General features: G+C 36.8%; 1 protein-coding gene across 1 annotated transcript in view; it reads right to left on the bottom strand.

The window, feature by feature from the left end:
• Nucleotides 1-20597, bottom strand: part of kis (chromodomain helicase DNA binding protein kismet) — a 1089809-nt gene that overhangs the window by 711040 nt on the left and 358172 nt on the right. Inside the window, 1 exon segment of the mRNA XM_090383876.1 lies at nucleotides 13759-13839. Within this exon segment, the coding sequence (XP_090240002.1) occupies nucleotides 13759-13839 (81 nt within the window).

Below are 20597 nucleotides of genomic sequence, written 5' to 3'. Positions count from 1 at the left end.
TAAGTATTATTTGGGTTTAGTGGAATCCTCGATTTGTTTTTGAGAGACTGTATATTGCTCAAATTTACCTTTCCCCTTCTTTGGAAAATAAGGTTCCCTGTATCCATCTCCTTGTTGGTGAACAGTTCTAAAATCTGTTCATCATAGTGTCTGGAGTCCATGTAGTCTGTTTGGTTTGAGTCAGGAGTGGCAGATACTATAATATTCTGCTGTGAAATGGTATCTGGTTGTACTGTAATTGTATACTTATGGCTCTGCTTTTTGTTTAGTTGTTTGTTTGTTATTTGGTTTTTAGGAGCATTAGCAACTAAGGCCATATTGCTCCGGGATATGAGGTGGTCATTCCCTAACCTTTCCGCATCCTCCGTATTTAGTGGTGGCGGGCTCGAACCCCGGTCTAATCAAGAAGCGTATGCTACGCACTGCTGCTCCTTCCCACCTGGCTACGGAGGCGCCTTGTTGTTTAGTGTGTTGGTTCTGTGGACAATATTGACCTTACACAGTCAGATAGAGATTTTCTTAGTGGTATAGTAAAAATGTTTTCATTCATATTCTGGCACAACTAACAGGTCAGGCGAGTTTACAATTAATCATCAATACAAATTGTAATTGTATTTATCAGTCACAGGCTTGAACCCTAGTTCACTCAAAGAGCATCTGCTACTACAATAGCACTGCTGACCACTCGGCTACATCAGGACAACCTCTGTTTGGGTAGCAATTGATGTATGTTTTTGGTTATTTAGGAATAAGTTAGTTTGTTGATATATTCAGGGCAGTAAGGATTTTTTGGCCTCTTGTTAGGTTACGTTGTGTTCCGTTTTGTATCCCTGTATCCGTTTCCAGAGAGAACACTCCTCGGAATAAGCCAGATGTGCTTCTTTGCAGTTAGGATACTTTAGTGTTGTGGCTGCGCCGTCAGTACTAGCACAGTCGATTCACATGTGGCACAGGCAGCTGTTCCTCTGCAGACTGTCTGTGAGCGCCCAAACTTATACTTGTAGTAACATAATGGGATTGCGATGGAGAACTTAACATGGCAGTTAAGGTAACATGCTTTGATATTATTGTTGATGGTTTTGGACTGTCATATGTAAGAATTATATTCCGAGTAGAAACTACTATATCTTTGTCAGAATTCACCTAACATTGATGACTCCGTCTCGCAGTTCAAATTTCAGTTCTTCGTCTTACAGATAATGAGATCCCATTCAGTGATGACACTTCTCGACATGTTCAGGGAAAGTGTGGTGAAATGGTAACAGAAGTGCCACCAAAAACCTTTAGTTTTCGTATTTGTTCAGACTGTTGAGAAGTGACAATTTCAACCAATAAGTCTCCTGATTTTAAAAACAAAGTGTCTTGGGAGTACCTATTGTGATTTGTAGGCATTTCTGCACTAGGAATGAAAAGAGCTTTCCAATTGTTCTTGAGTCGAATGAATGATTAGGAAAGTTGGAGTTCGGATTCTGTCTAAGTCAGTCTTTTGATATTTTACTGTGACAGAATGAGGCTCCTCTTGTTGCACTGTCAGGGTTTCATCTATTCACCCAGTAGCGTAATTAGCGTAATGCTGATTATTTCAGCATTACGCTAACAATCGCTAAATGATTGTTAGCGTAATGCTGAAAACAAGGAGATGACTTTATTTCTTCAAAAGAGTGCAAATTCACTGGCAAAGACATTTGATCACAAAATTGCTTGGCACCTGGGGCCGTGAAACCCAAGCATTTGCTCTTAATATTTCATAGGGCTTTTAAGGTGTTTAGCATAAAGGACTTCTAAATAAGATTCCATCTTATGGATTGCTAACTTTTTTTTTTTTTTTTAATTATTGGCTGTCTAGTTTTCGCTCTGGCTGCTCTGTCTTCTAACTTCTCCACTACTGCTGGTGTTCCCCAAGGTTCAGTTCTTTCTCCCATTTTTTCCCCTTCATACATTAATGACCTTCTTCCATTAATTGTAAATCTTATCCATAGTTTTCCTGATAAAAACACATTACACTCTCCCTTCCAGTATGATAAACATTGCCCTCAACAAACAGCTTCAACTTCTCAAATATCCAATTTCAACTCCTTAAATGCTGATCTCCAGGTAAGTCTTCGCCATGGGGCAAAGGTAACACATTTAATTTCAATCATTCTAAAACTCAGTCCTATCTTGAAAAAAGGATTTTTCTTCTGCTATGCTTATCTTCGATGACACTGATTTCTAGGCAAGATCATATATCTCTATTAGGATTACTCTGACCACTAAACTTCTTGGCATAAGCAACTTGCAAATATTGCTTCCTCTGCATCTAAAAAAACTGGGTTCTCTTTCACTCTAGGCATTATATTTCTTCTAGAAGGCTCCCTGTGTACCAATTTCAAATGTCAAATCCACCCTACAATGGATTGTGCACATGGGGATAGTCCCTCCATAACCTCTCACAAGCTTCTAGACTTCATTCAAAAGACAGCAGTTTGGTGAATTAATGATCCATTTCTTACAAAGAGGGTGCTGACTATCTTTATAAGTATAAGTTGTGAATTACAAGCTCCAAAAAAGCATGTGTTTTGCCATTTTATTTATTTAATTGTCATATTATACTGTACTTTATAAGTAGTTTTATAGTTCTAGTTACATTCCTTATTTTTATTTTAGATAGAATTTGTGTAAGTTACTACTTAATATAGGTAAAACCTTTCTTTCATTAGAATCTTGCAGCCATTGTTATAGTATAGAGTTCTTGTTTAGACTGGGGTTTGAGCCTGTCACCACTAAATACAGAGGATGCGGAAAGGTCAGGGAATGACCAACGCATATCACGGAGCAATATGGCCTTAGATGCTAATGCTCCTAAAAACCAAATAACAACAAATAGTATAGAATGAGTGGAAGGGAATTCAAATTTTTAATTGTGGTAAATTGTGCTCTAATGTAAACCAGATAGCGCAATACGTATCACTGAATTTAGGAATCTATTAGATAGTGTAGTATTGATAATTAACTAATTAAATTTACTAATCATTAATTTTCATTGTTAATCAACAGTATACAATATTATACCCAAGACTAGAGCAGCGAAGCAATGGGCACAAAGTGGCAGGAGTGCTGTGACTTGAAGGAGAACCGAAGAGGATGGGGGATTCTCCGACAAATCACAACTTAAAAAAATGTGCTGCTTGTGAAATGCTTGCAGAACTTTCTGGAACAAGACATGATCTAGCAGAGTAGGAAGTCTTTGCATGTGCTAGGTGCAGAGTGACAACAAATTATGCAGCAACTCAGCAATCTTATCAGCGCTTATGAGAGTTTGAAGAGTCAGGTAGATGCTCTCGAAAGTATTAAAATGGGGAACACTTCAAGCTCTCAGCTGCCCAATTCAATGACAGAGCTCACTCTTGTGCATCAGACAACACAGCAGAAATCTCCAAGGCAGAATGTGCTGGTCCCAGAGGAGTTAGTTATTGTTGGTGACTCTACAGTCAGCGAGATGGGTAATATACTGTGTGATAAGGACAGTTGGTAGGATTTGCTGTCTGCCAAGAGCAAATGTTGATGATGTTCTAGAGCAACGTTTAGGGGCACATATTGTTGTACATGCTGGCACTAATGACATTAAGAGTAGGAGATTTTTTGCTTTTGTAGAGGTAACTACAGTGGTCTCAGACAGTTTTTAAATTCTGTACAGTGGGACCAACTGATGATGTTAGCAACAGCAAATTCAAAATGGGAAGCATTCAAGGAAATAATTGTGGAAGCTACTGGGCTTTTCATACCAATTAAGAAATACTGTTCAAGGTTTAGGCCTAAGTGGTTGTCAAATGAATGAGACTCGTGGCAGAGAAGAAAAATGCATGCAATGCATATAAATTATCAGGCAACACAGAAGCCTGTGGTAGATATAAGCTAGTTACATCAAGTCACAAAGGAGGTTAGGCAAGCAAATGCAGATTACAGAAATCTTTGGCAAAGGATGGCAAGAAAAACAGAAAGAACTTCTTTAGATATATAAGCTCTAGAAGGAAAGGGATGAACAAGATTGGTCCACTTGATAGAGGTTTCAAGTGTTGATGATCCTGCTCAGATAGCTGACAATTCTGAACGAGTATTTTACATCTACATTCGCACGAGGAGTTATTAAGGAAGGAGAATGCCAGAAGTTTATCAAACTGTAAAAGGTAGTTAAAGATTTTGTAATAACTGAGAGTAAAGTGGAGAAATTGTTGGAAGTTAAACATATGAAAGGCACCCTGGGTGGATGGTATCTATCCAGTTACATTAAAGGAGGAGGCAAAGGTAGTAAGTAAATCCTTAGCCATAATTATGAGAGGATCTTGGACTCAGTGGAAGTCCACACGGACTGCAGATGTGCAAATGTATCGCCAATTCACAAAGGGGGATCTAAGGGTAACATGAATAATATCAGACTAGCTAGTTTACCTTCTGTTCCTGGGAAAATAATGGAGTCACTGGTTAAAGAAACACTGCAGGATCATCTAGACAAGACTGCAACAAATTTCATTGGATACTATGTGGTTAAAAAGGAACTGGAGGCAAAAAATAATTTTAATATCTATACTTGAATTTCAGGAATGCTTTTGACACTGTGATGCATGGAAGACTACTGCACAAATTGGAGCAGTATGGTATTGAGGACAAGTCGCTACAATGGATAAAAGAGTGGTTGAGTGGGAGAAGACAGAGCGGTAATCAACGAACGTTACTCTTCGTGGACTAATGTTATTAGTGGAGCCCCTCAGGGTTCAGTGTTGGTGCCCACTGTTGTTTTCTATATTTATCAATGATACTGATGAAGGTATATCAGGCTTAATGTCGAAGTTTGCAGATGTTACAAAGGTTGGCAGGGTTGATAATGACAGTAATGGCAGTGTGCTACTGCAACAGGATCTAGAAAAGTTGGACAGATGGGCTGAGAAGTGGCAACTGAAGTTTAACATTGACGAATGCAAAGTACTGCATATGAGAAGTAACCCCAGATTAATGTACCAATTATATAGTGTTATCAGGGTTATTTGTTATTTGGTGGGTTTTTTTTAGGAGCATTAGCAACTAAGGCCAAATTGCTCCGGGGATACGCGGTGGTCATTCCCTGACCTTTCCGCATCCTCCGTATTTGGTGGTCATGGGCTTGAACCCCGGTCTAATCAAGAAACGTGTGCTATGCACTGCTATTCCTGCCCACAGAGGTGCCATTATCAGGGTAGTGGAGAATAAAAGAGACCTGGAGGTAATTGTGCAGTCAGATATCAAGTTTTCTGAGCAGTGTAGACAGGCGGCCAGAGTAGGTGATGGGGGTCTTGTCAGTGATATGCAGGAATTTAATATTCCTTTGTACAAGGGCAATGGTCAGGCCATGCCTTCAGTATTGCCTACAAGTCTGGAGGCCTCATTTTAGGAAGGATGTAGAGTTGCTTGAGTGTGTACAGAGAAAGGAACAAGATTGGTGAGGGGAACAAAGGGGTGGGTTTACCAAGAAAGTCTTAAGTTCTGCAAATTGCAGCATCTGGAGACTCAGCACCTGCGAGGTGATCTGATTAAGATGTATAAGACCTTGAATGGGTTGGGCAGGGTCAATTCTGATGGAATTCTTCTCACTCGGATTATGAACCTTAGGGGCATTAATTCAAATTGTAGTTATAGCATTCAAAAGTTAGAGAACAGATTGGTGAAATTTGCCTTTAGCCAGCAGGTTGTCGATTACTGAAACAAACTTCCATTTGTCACTGTGAAAGTTGATAGCTTAAATTAAATTCAAGGAGGGAATGGAGAAACTGTTAGAGGGAATGGATGTGTGAAATGGGATTTTTTTTTTTTTTTTTTTTTTTGGCTGATGCTACATAAGCTTGCTTTCTTGCATCATATGCCTCTACTAACGCTAATGCTAAGTCTTTCCACTCTGTCTCATAAGAAAGACAGAGTGGAAATTTTTACTGCCTTTTGTATAGATACTTCCATGGCCACTGTTCTTCTGTATTGGCTACTTTAATTCCCTCTTTCTCTCTTCAGTTAGTTACACTGTATACGAGTCAAGAACTGTCTAGGACCACTGTAGTCACCTTTATGAAAGTAAAAGCTCTCCTCTTTACCCTTAACAGTACTCTTTTTTTTTTTTTTAAAGTAAATGCTACATCAGTACACTGAAATCACTACCACCCAATGGAGATTTTATTTGCAGATTCTTAATGCATGAAGAATTTCTACTGATAATAAGGAAGAGCATTACATTCTCTTTGTATCTTTCTAACATGCTCCTATAGAAGTCAGTAGCCAAATAAATGAATGTGTTGTCAGCGCGTGAATGAGCAAATTACAAGTTCCAATCAATATCTGGAAAGTTAATATTCACCATTATAAGACATTCTGGTTTACTGGTCCACTCAATTTTTTCTGTATAGTTGTTCATTAATTTCAACCATGGTCCTTAGGCCTACAGCAGATACCCACTCTCAATTTTTGTTTTCCCAGCATTTTTGTCACAACAAACTAACTCATTATTGCACTACACTCGCCATCCATATCTACTGGATGGCACTGTTATTCTAAGAGATTAATCCCTCGCTCCTGTCTGTCCTTTCTGTACACACTACTCCACATATTCAAATTCAGAATTCGTTTGGCTGAGTAATACCTGCAATATCTGCATTTGATGAGTTAATCAGAAATCATTAAATTTATTTACTAAACCTAGTTAACCAATATCAACTTCCCTCAACTTTATACAACTATGTCTTTCAAATATTTATAACCTTCCTTAAATTAAATAACTTCCAAATTCAAAGACTGTTTTTGTTTTGTTATTTGGTTTTTAGGAGCATTAGCAACTAAGGCCATATTGCTCCAGGAATATGCGGTGGTCATTCCCTGACCTTTCTGCATCCTCCATATTTGGTGGTAATGGGCTTGAACCCCAGTCTAATCAAGAAGCGTGAACTACACACTGCTGCTCCTGTCCACCTGGCTATGGAGGCGTCAATTCAAAGACTAGGTGGAAGTTAATTCCAAAAGACAATCATCTAGGACTAAAGGAAAATTTAAGCTTCTTGTCTACAATTATTTTCTTAGGAATGTCATGTGAAAAACAAACTTAAGTTCCTCAATCAAGTCAACTCATTTCTACGCACTGTACCATACAAAACTCTAATCTCTCTCTCTCTCTCTCGATAAGGATATCCCTTTGTGCTTTTAAACAATCTGACTGTTCTGCTGTGAATATTCTCCAACATATCCACATCTTTCCTCAAGTGAGTCACCGAGTTTATATGCAACATTCAAAACAATGCTTAACCATTGCCTCATATAAAGGTATTTTGTACCTATATATATATATATAATTAGCAGAACCAATGAATTCAAGTAGCTTTATGATACTGTTCAGAAAAATTTAATATCAGATTGTCAAAATACACCCCATTCCTTTTTGTTATCTACAATCTTGAGTTTGGTGGTACCTAAGTGGTATGCTTGTCTGTGATTACTACTTTTTTTTTTTTTTTTTTTTTATGTGAATCCCAAACATGAGAGGTATTAGAACCTATAGTACTTAGTACCGTGCTTGGGTTGGAGGTTGAGAAGACGAAAGAAGATATTTGTTGACATTGGACTTGAACTTCTGTAGATTGTAATTTTCAGGAAATATGTATGAAGGAAGGTTGTTCCAGAAAACGGCAGCTGAATGAATAAATGAGGAAGATGAAAAGTTGGTTCTGTGGGTTTGAAGTTGGACAGTAAATGGATGTTGGCTGGTGGCAGCACGTGTTCGGACTGTTTTGAAAGAGAGAGTGGGAATTATAGAAGCCAATTCAGAAGAACAGTGCCCATGGAAGTATCTGTAGAAGAGGCATGCAGCAGAAACAGTACATCTATGAGAAAGCGAGTGGTAACCTAACTGCCTTCTTCAAAATGGAATCAAGAAGCCTGAGAGAGGTTTTGGGGGCACCACCCCAGATGTGGGAACAATATTCCATGGCAGAGCAGATTTGCGATTTATACAGAGTGAGCAGCTGTTTGGAAGAAAAGTAGCCCCGAGAGCGAAAGAGAAAACCAAGTTTTTTAGATGCAGAGGAAGCAATATTTGTAATGTGCTTGTGCCAAGAGAGATTAGAAGTCAGGGTAATCCCCAAAAGAGATATATCATTTTGTCTAGCAATCGGAGTGTCACTAAAGATAAGCATAGGAGCAGAAGAATCCTTTTTGCGAGATATAAGACAAGACTGAGTTTTAGAAGGGTTGAAATCAACTAAGTTGTCTTTGCCCCACTGGAGAATTACCTGAAGATCGGCATTTAAGGAATTGGTAGCGATTATTCGAGAAGTTGAAGCTGATTGAGCAGGACAAGGTTTCTCAAAATGGAAAGAAGAATGCAATGTGCTATCATCGGCAAAACTATGGATACGATTTCCAGTCAATGGAAGAAGGTAATTAATATACAAAAGGAAAAGAGTGGGAGAAAGAACTGAACCTTGGGGGAGCACCGGCATTAGTGGAGAAGTTAGAAGACAGAGAGCCATCTACCATTACCCTCAGTGAGCGATCAGAGAGAAAACTGGATAACCAATTACCAAAAACAGTTGGCAAACCATAAGATGGAAGCTTGTTTGGAAGACCTTTATGCCAAACACGATCAAAAGCCTTTGAGATGTAAAGAGCAACTACTTGTGTTTCACCAAACCTTTCCATTGAATTAGTCCATAAATGGGTAACATAAGCCAGAATATCACCAGTGGATCGACACTGATGGAATCCATACTGGCGATCGTTGATCAGACGGAAGGTTTCTAGGTAGTTTAAGAGTTGGCGGTTAATTGATTTCTCCATTACTTTAGAAAGAGTAGAAGTAATTGCAATGGGACGATAATTGGATGGGAGGGATTTGTCACCCTTTTTAGTAACTGGCTGGATATGAGCAAATTTCCAAGCAGAAGGAAAAACACCTTTGGAATAAGTGAAAAAAGGCAGCAAAGAATAGGAGTAAGTTCAGAAGCACTGGTTTTGAGAACAAGTGGAGAAATACCATCAGGACCTGGAGCTTTCTTAGCATCACGATTCATCAAAATTCTTCTGATATCCTTTTGACGGAATCCCACCATTCCCAACACGCTCCATTCAATGCCACAGGAGGCATTGAATGGAGCGTGTTGGGAATGGTGGGAGGTGTTTTACCAAGATCATTAATACATGAGCTGGAAGAAAAATGGGATGCTAGCAGGTCAGCTGAAGTGACTACCGAACCATCTAGTTTGGACAGAGGTGGCAGCAGAGATGGGCAAAAGTTGCGGCAATTAGCTTTGGCAAGAGACAAGAATGCTCAGCTACCATTAGGGCAAGAAGCAAGTTTTCTACTCTTAGCCTGTTCAAACTCTAGTTTGGACTGATTAATAACTGCTTTACAATTGTTGCGAGCTTCGGTGTAGGCAGAAAATGAAACTGAAGAATTAGAAACAAGCCAATTACGATATGCAACATTCTTCTCTTGAACAGCCTTAGCACATTTATTGGAAAACCAAGGTTTAGATAAAGGACGAGATTTTAAAGTGGAGTGTGGGATAAAGGATTCCATTCCTGTAAGAATAATTTCGCTGACACGATCTGAGCAAACGTTGACATCAGAAGTTTTGAAACAGTAATCCGACCAAGGAAAAGAAGTCTCACAGGTCATCCCATTTTGCATTCTTGTAATGCCAAACAACACGAGGTTGGGAATAGCCATGAGATAAAGGTTCCATTGGAGAAGAGATAATCACCAAGTTGTGATCTGAAGTGCCTAAAGGACCTCTCACTTCGACCGTGTACTTAGAAGAGTTGTTTGTGAGAAAAGGATTAAGCATATTGGCTGTTTGATTAGAATTGTCCGGTATTCTTGTAAGTAAATCAACAATCTGTGCTAGGTCGTTAGTAATTGCAAAAGCCTCAGCATCTCGACCTGCTGAGTCAGTGTGATTAGAAAACAGAAGCCAGCTGGAGTTGTGAACATTAAAATCACCAGGGAAAATTACCTGACTGTTAGCAAAGTTGGACTGGAGAAAGTCAAGTTGCAAAGAGAGGAACTCAAAGAGATCCAAGTGATTAGTGGGGTTGGCAGAACGGTAGAGACAACAGATGAACTTGACACAATGAGATAGAGAGATTTTAAGCCAGAGAAGATCAAAGAGAGGAGATTCCAAATTGCCAAGTCTCTGACCAGGAATATGAGAATGGACATATGCACAAGTACCACCTTTGAGGCGAAAGGAATCATACAGCGAATAATTTGGGCATCTGAGATGAGCAGTAGTTGAATCAACCGATAACTGAGATTCTGTCAGAAAAAGTACATAGGGTTTGGCAGACTGCAAGTGGAAATGGACATCGTTGAGATTAGAATTGAGACAACATATATTTGTGAAATGAATTAGGAAGTGCTTGGGAGGTTTAGATCTTTTCGCAGATAAGCTTGTTCTATTAGTTTGACAATTCATGGTGTATTCTGTAGTAATAAGTGGGTGGGACATGCTGTATGAAGTAATGAAATTTATGGATATGGCGTACACGTGGTAAGAATATACCCAGATCCTTGACATAATGTGGCCTCAACAATGCTCCCCGCATACACACTACTCGGACTCCATACACCATCCGGCAGAGTAGAGGTAGCAAGATTACATCCGCATACACCATCTGGCAGAGTAGAGGTAGCAAGATTATACACTAGCTGATCCGGAAGCCTCCTAGAGAGTCACCAATAGGTTCGGTCCGGTGTACTAACTAGTGGCCGGCCTGCGAACACCGTTTTAGAGCTGTACCCTCGAAATGTAAGGAATATTGGATCTCGCCATGACGTTCATCATAACCTCAAAAGTCATCAATCATACTGCATGATGGAAGAGAAAGGGAAGGGTTGACCGGAACTTAGCTCTTGAGACTAAACATGGGTTCCACCACTTCAAGCCTCCAATAAGCAAAGTGGTGGTATTTCACCGGTTGATGAGCGTCATCTACCACCTAGTACTGCCTGGTAACATAGAGTGGCGCATTCCTCCATGTGGTGTGGGCGCCACACCTCGACCCCTGCTTACACACCTGGGTGGTCACGCACCATGTACTTGTGCATGGAGGTTATTCCCAGGATTACTAACAGTCCCACCATTGTGAAGGTGCAAGCAGAGGATTTGGCTGTCACAGACCGTCCAGACTTCGCCGAAATTGGGTACCACTTGACTTTAGTGTCACCCGAATATCAGTTCCATCAGCGTTTTAGACTCCCAGGTAGTAAGTACATTTGTATGGCATATCTGAGAGAATGTCTGTGACAACATCAAGGACCAAATGCAAGGAAGAAAGGACTACCCAGGTGCAAGGACTACCTCAAGGACTACTCAGATGCAAGGAAGAAATTTTTCCAAATTCAATTGTAAAAACCCTGCTCCCATTTCCGAATCACCCAATAATTTCCTAAATCTAGCTGAAGTGTAACAGTGACCCTGTCCTACTTGGTAGAATCAGCAAACCTATACATTAAATTTGAAATACCTACATCAATATCCACCTGTCAAAATGGTCTTGCATTGTCTAACTACTGATCCCATTATAATTTTACCTGGTAGAAATAAACAGATAAATAAATTGCTGAATTCACCCTTTGTGAATAGCCACCTTTGTGAAAAGGAGACAATATTTGACATCAGCAATTTACAGGGACTTCACCTGAATCAAAGGATACATTCATCATAACAGCTACAGTTTTTTTGCTAACATCATTTATCTGAAGCCAATATAATTTAATATATTCTTCCAGCTCCTGGTGACATGATCGCTTATAATTGTAATAACTTCGCCTAGTCCCCACTCATTTATCATAAAATAAATCAACACTCAATTCTACTCCAACTTCAAGTTTTAATTGAACTAAAAATATATTGCTTAAATTAAAGCTTGAAATTTCTACTGATACTATACCAAAATAGAGAATCTCTGCTGTCATAATGAATAACTTAAATAAAATTTTTAATCATTTTAAGCATCTAAAATGAATGTTAACCTGATATCAGATAAATATTTATTTTGGAGGCTTTAAATGATTAAAAATTATAATTTATTCATTCATTCCACCTGCAAAATTGTTAGTAATATTCAAAAACATCCAATTTCAACAGGAAGTTAATTTCAGCTTAAAACAGGAAATATCTCTTTTTTTTTTTTTTTTTTTTCTTTTTTTTTTTGAAATATCTCATCTTTTAAATAGACAATGAGACAATATTTTAAATAGACAAAGCAAGTAAAAGCATATGTGATATAAAAAAATTATGAGTTTCAAAGTGACTTTTCATGCATCATTATGTCCAGGTGTAAGTTGTGGGTGGGCATATAACAAAAAATAAATTGGTAGTAGATTATGGTTTAAAAGATTTCTTAACATGCTATTGCATGAATGCTCAAATTAAATCATTTCATCTGTTTTAATTTAATGGCAAAAGCCATTAAATTAAAACAGATGAAAAACCATCACTATCTATGTGCAATATAAGAGTTTTTAATGGTATTTCTGATAGAAAATTTACTGCTTGGCATAAATTTTGCCGATTGTTCACCATACTCAGTCATTTCCACTTTCACATTGTGAGGTCTGACCAAATAAACAATGTAAAATTAAAAGTAGAAAATTAACTGATGGTTTGGGTGTGGCACAATATCAGCTTTGTAGGAAAGAGCATGCAACTGCACCTTCATGACCTCCATGGTGGACTTACAAGTTCATTAGACACCAAAATATTTAAGTCATAGATGTGCAGAAATTTGCCTTTAGCCAGCAGGTAGTTGATTGGTGGAACAGACTTCCACCTTTTGCTGTGGAAGTTGATAACCTAAACAAATTTAAACTGAGTTGGACAGGCATTTGGAACGAATCGAGGAGTGAAATGGGAGGGGTGTTTTTTTTTTTTTTTTTTTTTTTTGGCTGATGCTACATAAGCTTGCTTTCTTGCATCGTATACCTCTACTAATGCTAAGTCACAGTCAATGAAAATACTGCACCTCTGCAGTATTTATTACCACCTGATCCAGAGAATATAAAACAGAGATGATATAAGATGTAGAGATTGTAACCTTAATGTATTTAATTGGTCTTGGCAGCACACTGTGTGCTAAGCAATAGTCCATTAAAAGTAAAAATCTTCATTTCTTCTGCTTTTATTCACTGTTCCAATGCCATCATTCGGTCTTAGAAAATATTTCTTGTCATTTCAAGTCTTTGCATTATGGCAACATTCGCAAGGCAGATGATGCACATTTCAAACACCAAGGGCTATTGCACTTCTTAATATTCAATGATTTTAGTTTTTGAGTGCCTGTGGAATTTGCTTGATACAGCACAGTAATCCTTACTCTGGAATTTTTGTTGAATGTGCATTTTTGCCCTTCAACGCAAGTGTCTTATTGGGCATTGACTTATAAAACTGTGATGTATCCAGCAGTACTCTCTGGATACCAAAGAGTGTCACTGAATGAATCATTGATATTCTTCAATTGCTGCTCTCCATGACAATGCAACATCCTTTGGAGCATCACTTTCTATGCCAGAAATTGCTCTTATGGTAAATGCCAATAGTGTTTTCTAAATATGTGCAGCTAACCTGTACCTCAATAGTATTAATGAATATTAGAAACAGTAAAGGTCCAAGAGTCAATTCCTATGGAACCCTATTCATAGTCTTAATCCATGAAAGATAATCTTCTTTTTAATTTTATTCAACAAATAACAACTGGAAATTTATATACCTCTATCACTGTCTCCTCTTTAGGTGCTAAACTTTTTTCCACATCTTCCTTTAATCTGCGCAGCATCATAGGCTTTAAAAGCTACAAAATATATAAATTAAAAAATACATAAAGTCTCACTCAAACTGTTGTTAATACTATATATAAACATAATGTACAGAAGTAATATAAATGCCAAAATTTAAAAAATAATAATAAAATTATAAACTTTTAAAAAGGTTTAGTTATATAGAAACACTAAATGACTTGCTTTGAAATATAAACTGTTATAATAAGCACTTTATATCAGGAAAGTCTGCTAGGAAAGTTTTGCAATATGACGCAACAATGAATCACAGTAAGCTGCTTGTTGCTGCATGTTGAGACATGTTCATACGTGCATAGTAGCCGCCGCGCCAAGTCGATGGGCTCAGTTATTCATTAGTAGTGAGAGTGTAAAGTGCTTACGATGGCATCGTGGTCACGAAATGAGATAAGGACAGTTTTGCGGTATAATTTCGTGCGTGGTTTAACCATAGACCAGTGCTTAGAAGAAATGACTCTTGCACTAGATGATGATTGTCCACATCGTACAACGATATTCAGGTGGTATAGAGAATTCCAAAGGGGAAATTTCACTCTGGAGGATTCGGAGAGGTCGGGAAGGCCACGAACGTTAGTTACGGAGGAAAACGTTACTGCTGTGAGGAAAATGCTTGACGAAAACAGGCGAGTGACCTACCAACAGATAGAGAATACTTTGGGCCTAAATGCACCAGCAATTCGTTCGATTCTGCAAGATCATTTGCACGTGAAGAAACTTTGTTCTCTCTGGGTGCCGCATCAACTGACTGAAGCGCAGATGACACGACGTGTGACTTGGTGCCAGGAGACGTTAAAAAAGTTTGATAAGGGACAATCTCGGTATGTGAACAACATCGTGACAGGTGACGAGACTTGGCTGTACTATTACGATCTGCCGACCAAGGCTCAAAACAAAGTTTGGGTCTTTGATGACGACGACACACCCGTAATTGTCAGAAAATCCCCATCTGTAAAGAAGAAAATGATAGCTGTATTTTTCAAATCGAGTGGAATTGTGGAACGTGTCGTTTTGGACACGCAGAAGACAGTCACAGCTAAGTGGTATACTGAACAATGCCTGCCTAAAGTCATTGGATCTATGAAGAACCTGCGGCCAAAGTCAAGAATGGACACCTGGTACCTCCATCACGAAAATGCTCCAGCTCACCGCGCCAAAGCCTGCACCGAATATTTGACCACGACAGGACTGAAACTTCTCGAGCACCCTCCCTACAGTCCAGACCTTGCTCCCTGCGACTTTGCACTGTTCCCGCATGTGAAAATGAAGCTAAAAGGGAGGCGGTTTTCCAGTGATGAGGACCTTCTACGGGCTTGGGACAACGAGTGTGTTTTACTCCCTAGTGAAACTTGGCAGAACTGGTTTAAAGATTGGTTTCGGAGGATGGAGAGGTGTATTGAATGTAGAGGAAATTACTTTGAAAAAATGAAATAAACAAAGCTGTATTGCAAAACTTTCCTAGTACCCTTTGTGCATTGCTTCTAATGAAATCAATATTTTATAACATGGATTTTAATATTGCCTGCTAATTTTCTATATTACTTTATGAAAATTGGGTTCATTGAACTACTTTTTTAAATCCACAGATAAGTACAGTGTTCTTTTTTTCTTTTTTTGCCAATTTTTGGCACACAATGTGGAATAACTGCACAACAAATCTGTTCTTTATAATACACTGTCAGAGTAGCAGTATAATAACAGTATTTTAATTAAATACTCATTAATCAGAATACTTTTTTTTAGACTACACTTATATAATTGCAAATAAGCTTATTCAAAGCCTTTTTTTGAGTTTCTCAACTGCAATTGTCTTTGCTGATATAACTTTTGCTCTCCAGGAAAACAATAATTAAAATGAGTATTTTAGTGTTGGAAATGAAAAAATGATTCACTTAGTGCAACTAAGGAGACATAATATCCTAATCAGGCAAATAAGCAGATATAAGGCAACTGCATTGTATTTAGAAAGTATTCAGAGTTATGTAGCGATTTTCAACTTTTCCCTGCCTGCAAGGTCGACCACTTCCTTTTATTTATTTCTCAAGAGCATGATAATGCTGACTATGTAGTCTGAATTATCATGCTATATGGTCTATGTAGTGACTATGACAGTCATAGTCATGATTACGCAGTCTGTAGACAGTATGAATCAGAGCTGTACTACTCAATATGTTCTACGTTGATAATAATATTAGTAAAATAATAAGAGGAGTTTACCTCAATATAGTACATAGAACACTTCCGTATGATACCCTCCAGAAATTAAAGCGGAAAAAACAAAAAAAACTGACAACTTACCGGTACATTAGAGTAAAATATAAATAATTAAATAATCAATTTAACACAATTCAAATCAATTTAAAACAATTAAAAACAACATATATATGCAATCAAATACAGCAATATGGTGCTTTTTTATCATGACAAATATGAAATCTTTACATTTTTCTACATAACTAGAGTAATGAACTCAGTAAATGGAAGAAATGCTAGATTGAATGGCTACCTTCACATTTTCAAAATCTGATATAACATTTAAAAGAAATTGAATAAAGCAATTGCTTTATTCAATTTCTTTCAATTATTCAGTAAAACTCATAAATACTGTGGAAATTCCATCAACATTATCTTTAACCCCTGATCTTCTGTTCAATAAGTCTGGTGTTCTATCACACTGTATATATTACAGTTAATTCACACTTCTCACTGTTATGAAGAAAATCTAATCAAGTTCAACTAGCATGTCTCTCAAATATAAGGTGAATTTAACTCGATTAGAAAAAATCTTTAGAATTATAATTTAACCATATTTAATTCATTAGAACAAACTTTTCTTTATGCCATAACTCATCATGCATTTTTATACAATACACAATTGATATTCTCTTTTTTTTCAATTCTTGTTTTATAATCACACATTTCGTGTGCTAGACTGTAGTGCTGAAAACTGGTCATCAGAAACAATGAGAAACTGTTAAAAGCACTGAGTAGCGAATCAGATTTATTAGTGTTAGATTCATTCATTATTAAACAATGTGTGGTGAGTACAAGCTTTAAGTAACAGTAATATATGAATGAATAAATATATTATGAATATAATGCTTAAAATTATTTACATAAGCATAATGTTATCATTATTTACTTACAGAAAGAAATCATGTTTTTTTATTAATAAAATTTAGAGAAATTTATCTCTACATTGTCTTGCAGAACATTTTACAGCAACACTCCAAATTAAAATGAATCTAAAAACTAGTTTACATGAATTCTTGCACCCAAAGAAACATTAATGATCTGACACATTCGGAATCACGATAATGGAGCTCCACTCTGACCTCAAACCTCTCTATAATTTAAATTTTACTTTCCTTCCTTTTCACAACTGGCTTTTCAACACAAGTCATGATCACAGGATAGAAATGTGAAATGAAAGGCAAACCATAAAATTCAGTATAAAGAACTACAATTCACTATTCAATAACCTGAAGGATTGTAAAATGAATGATAATGATAAATTATTCTCACTTGATATAACCTCCTTGTATGCTAATGTAAAAGTCGAATACACCCTAGACATTTGGGAAATGTTGAAAAAACTATCACAATTAATCATAAACTTCCCATTAAAGAGATTTTTGATTTAATTAGACTTCTAATTGAAGCTGATTACATCACCTTTCAGGAAAAACTTTACAGACAGATTTTTGGTTTGCCTGTGGGCTTAAATATAAGTGGTTTGACATTGGAGATTTACTGACTGAACATGTACATTTAACACCCTTTTTACCTCATATTAGATACTATGTGAGATATCTCGACGATGTCCTCTGTATTAGCGGAGATGGGGGAAATCCCAGGTGCCATCTGACATGAACGTACCTTATGTCGTCAGTATTACAGATGGTCATACAATCAAAGACATTCTACACACCTTTAACAATGTTCATCTAAGACTGATTTTTGCATTAGAAAGGGAAATGAAATGTTTAAATTTTTTAAATTTAACACTCACTCGAGATATGGATAAGATTTAGTTTAGCTTATACAGGAAACCCACAAGTACAGGTATGTTCCTAGATTATAACAGCTGCTACCCTTTTACTTATAAAAGCTATCAATTTAAACCAGTTTCTTAATGCATACAAGTATTCCACAAGTGAGTTGGCTTTAAAGTCTGAAGTACAAGTATTAACTAACTGATTTCTAAAAGGAGTTTATCCTCTGACTATTATAAATCAAATTAGAACACAAGCAGGAAGCAAGTTAAAAATAACTTTCTTCTTCTTCAGGTTCCGTGTTCAATTTGAATGTTGGAAACCAACATTTTCCAGCCAATTGTTTCTTGCTTTGTGAAATAGTTCTTGTGGAACTATTTCACAAAGAATGGACCCCCTGTCCATTCTTTGATGTTATAGCCAATTTTTTCTTTGTCTTCCTTTTGCTCTTTTATCTTTAAGCTTTCCTTGCAGGATTAGCCTCTGCAGGTCATATTGTGGACCTCTTATAATATGCCTGAGGTAGGCAGTCTTTCTCTTTGCAATTGTAATTATGAGTGTTCTTGTGGTCTTTGTCCTATTAAGGAATCGCTCACTGGTGACCCGATTTGTCCATGGAATTTTGAGCATTCTTCTCTGCATCCAGATCTTAAAGGCTTGCAGTTTCCTGATTTCTACATAATCCAGGTCTCGCATCCATATAGGAGAGTGCTCCATGTGTAGTATTTGACAATTCGATATCTTTTCTGGAAATCCAGCATCGTGTCACAGAGGAAGTTCTTAAGATTCTTAAATAACCCTTTGGCCATTATTATTTGTACATATCTTCCCTAGATATTTAAAGCTACTCATGTGTGTGTGATGGAGGAGTTGCCACAGCGTATTTTGATTCTAGGCAAAGTGTTTTTGCTTATGACCATCGTTTTGGTCTTTTTGGCATAATGGCTGTTACCATTTTGTTGAGGAATGTTTGTAGCTTTTCCTCTGATGTTGCAATGAAGGCAGTATCATCTGTGTATTGCAGGTTACTGATAACTGAACGTTACGAGTAATTCCTTCTTTAGAATCTTGATTTAGATCTATAATGGTTTCAGCATAGAGAGGTACTGATCTATCTTCTATAAATTGTAAAAATTCTATTACATGCATATTTCACATTTCTATGCTGTGATCATGACGTGTCGAAAAGCCCAGTCAGCTTAAGGAAGAAAAGTAAATTTCAAATTATAGAGAGTAACGTAAATTAATTTTTTTATTTCATTTCTTAATAATTTCATTCAGTTTGATTAATTGACAAAATGGTTTCTTTCGCTCATAGTTATTTGTTGTTGGTTTGGGGTTGGGGTGGAGCTCCATCACCTCAATTCTGAATGGTTGGATCATTAATGTTTCTTTGGGTGCAAAATTCATGTAAACTAGTTTTTAGATTTTTTATCATTTGGAGAGTGTTGCTGTGAAGTGTTCTTTAAGACTATACAGAGGTAAATTTCTATAAATTTTATTAATTGAAATACAATGTAGAACATATTGAGCCCTGTAGCTCTGTCTGTTACTTATTACATAGAAATTATTATTATACATCAAATCCAGAGTATTTTAACTTAGATCACATCAATTAATTCATGGCTTGCTGACATAAAAAAAAAAAAATAAAAATAAAAATAAATAGTAATAATAATAATAATAATAATAAATATTACAGAAAACATTACACCAACAAATTCATCAAATATATTTCAAACTGGAGTGAACTCTTCTTTTGCATATATCCAAATTTCAATATGTTTTTGTTGGTTCTTTTATGAAAATACCTGATGCGAAAGTTCAGGTTTGCCTTTCTTACTTCCAATAATTCAAGTGATTCCATATAATAAAAAATAAAATGTAAAGAAAACACACAATGGGAACGAAGTAACCTGTATTCCAAGTAATTCAATTAGAGCAAGAAATATTACTTGCAACATACCCTCTAGAATTAACCACTCGAGTCACAGTTCATTTTGTAAAACACTACTCACAAAGATCTTTTACGGTAATAGGAATTCCATTATAGGGCACCACCCATTTCCCAGATATGCATAAGAAAAAATATGAATCTGGCAGAACACCCGAGACTAATCTTTTGTAAAAGGAGCACAGAGCTGCTGAGTCAGTGAAGATGAGTCAGATCTGGCTAAAAGAAAATTGTGGCCTTTTAAAATGAAAATATCCTTACTGAGGATGCCAGGATGTAAAGGTGAACTGTAAATATTACAATAAAAAACATTATTATTTCTACATTTTCCAAAACAGAAATTCTTCTGAGAATGTAAACTCAGAGCTCAAAAAATAAAATTGTATGTGTGGAATTCTCAGGATAAATAACTTGGGTGCATGATGTTACCAATGCTTATGATGAACAGAAACTGCTTAAAGTGTCCATTTAAAGTCATGATATACCTTATCTCTATGCTCCTTAGTAATGCTTCTAGAACTCTCTTCATAGGTTTTAAATTTGTTTATTTGTTACGATGTACTTGCAAAAAAAAACAGCCTCCAAATTAGTATTTTAGGTTTCATTATTTAAAGATGCCCCCCCACAAGGAAATGGGGACCTCCGTGGGGATTTTATCTCAGGTATGAAAATTTATAAATGAAGCAATCAGAAAAGTTGTTATTAACTGCAAACATTTTCTTAAAAACATGCTTTTTGGTACTGAGATATACTCTTGTCCACTAAAGGACAACAGTATAACTGGAAATTTTCAGATGTGGGTATGGAG

Source organism: Mastigoproctus giganteus, chromosome 10, assembly GCF_048544385.1.
Source record: "Mastigoproctus giganteus isolate SK-2022 chromosome 10, ASM4854438v1, whole genome shotgun sequence".
NCBI classification, from domain to species: domain Eukaryota; kingdom Metazoa; phylum Arthropoda; class Arachnida; order Uropygi; family Thelyphonidae; genus Mastigoproctus; species Mastigoproctus giganteus.
The sequence above is the reverse complement of the archived record's forward strand: the minus strand, read 5'-3'. Positions and strand labels throughout refer to the sequence as shown.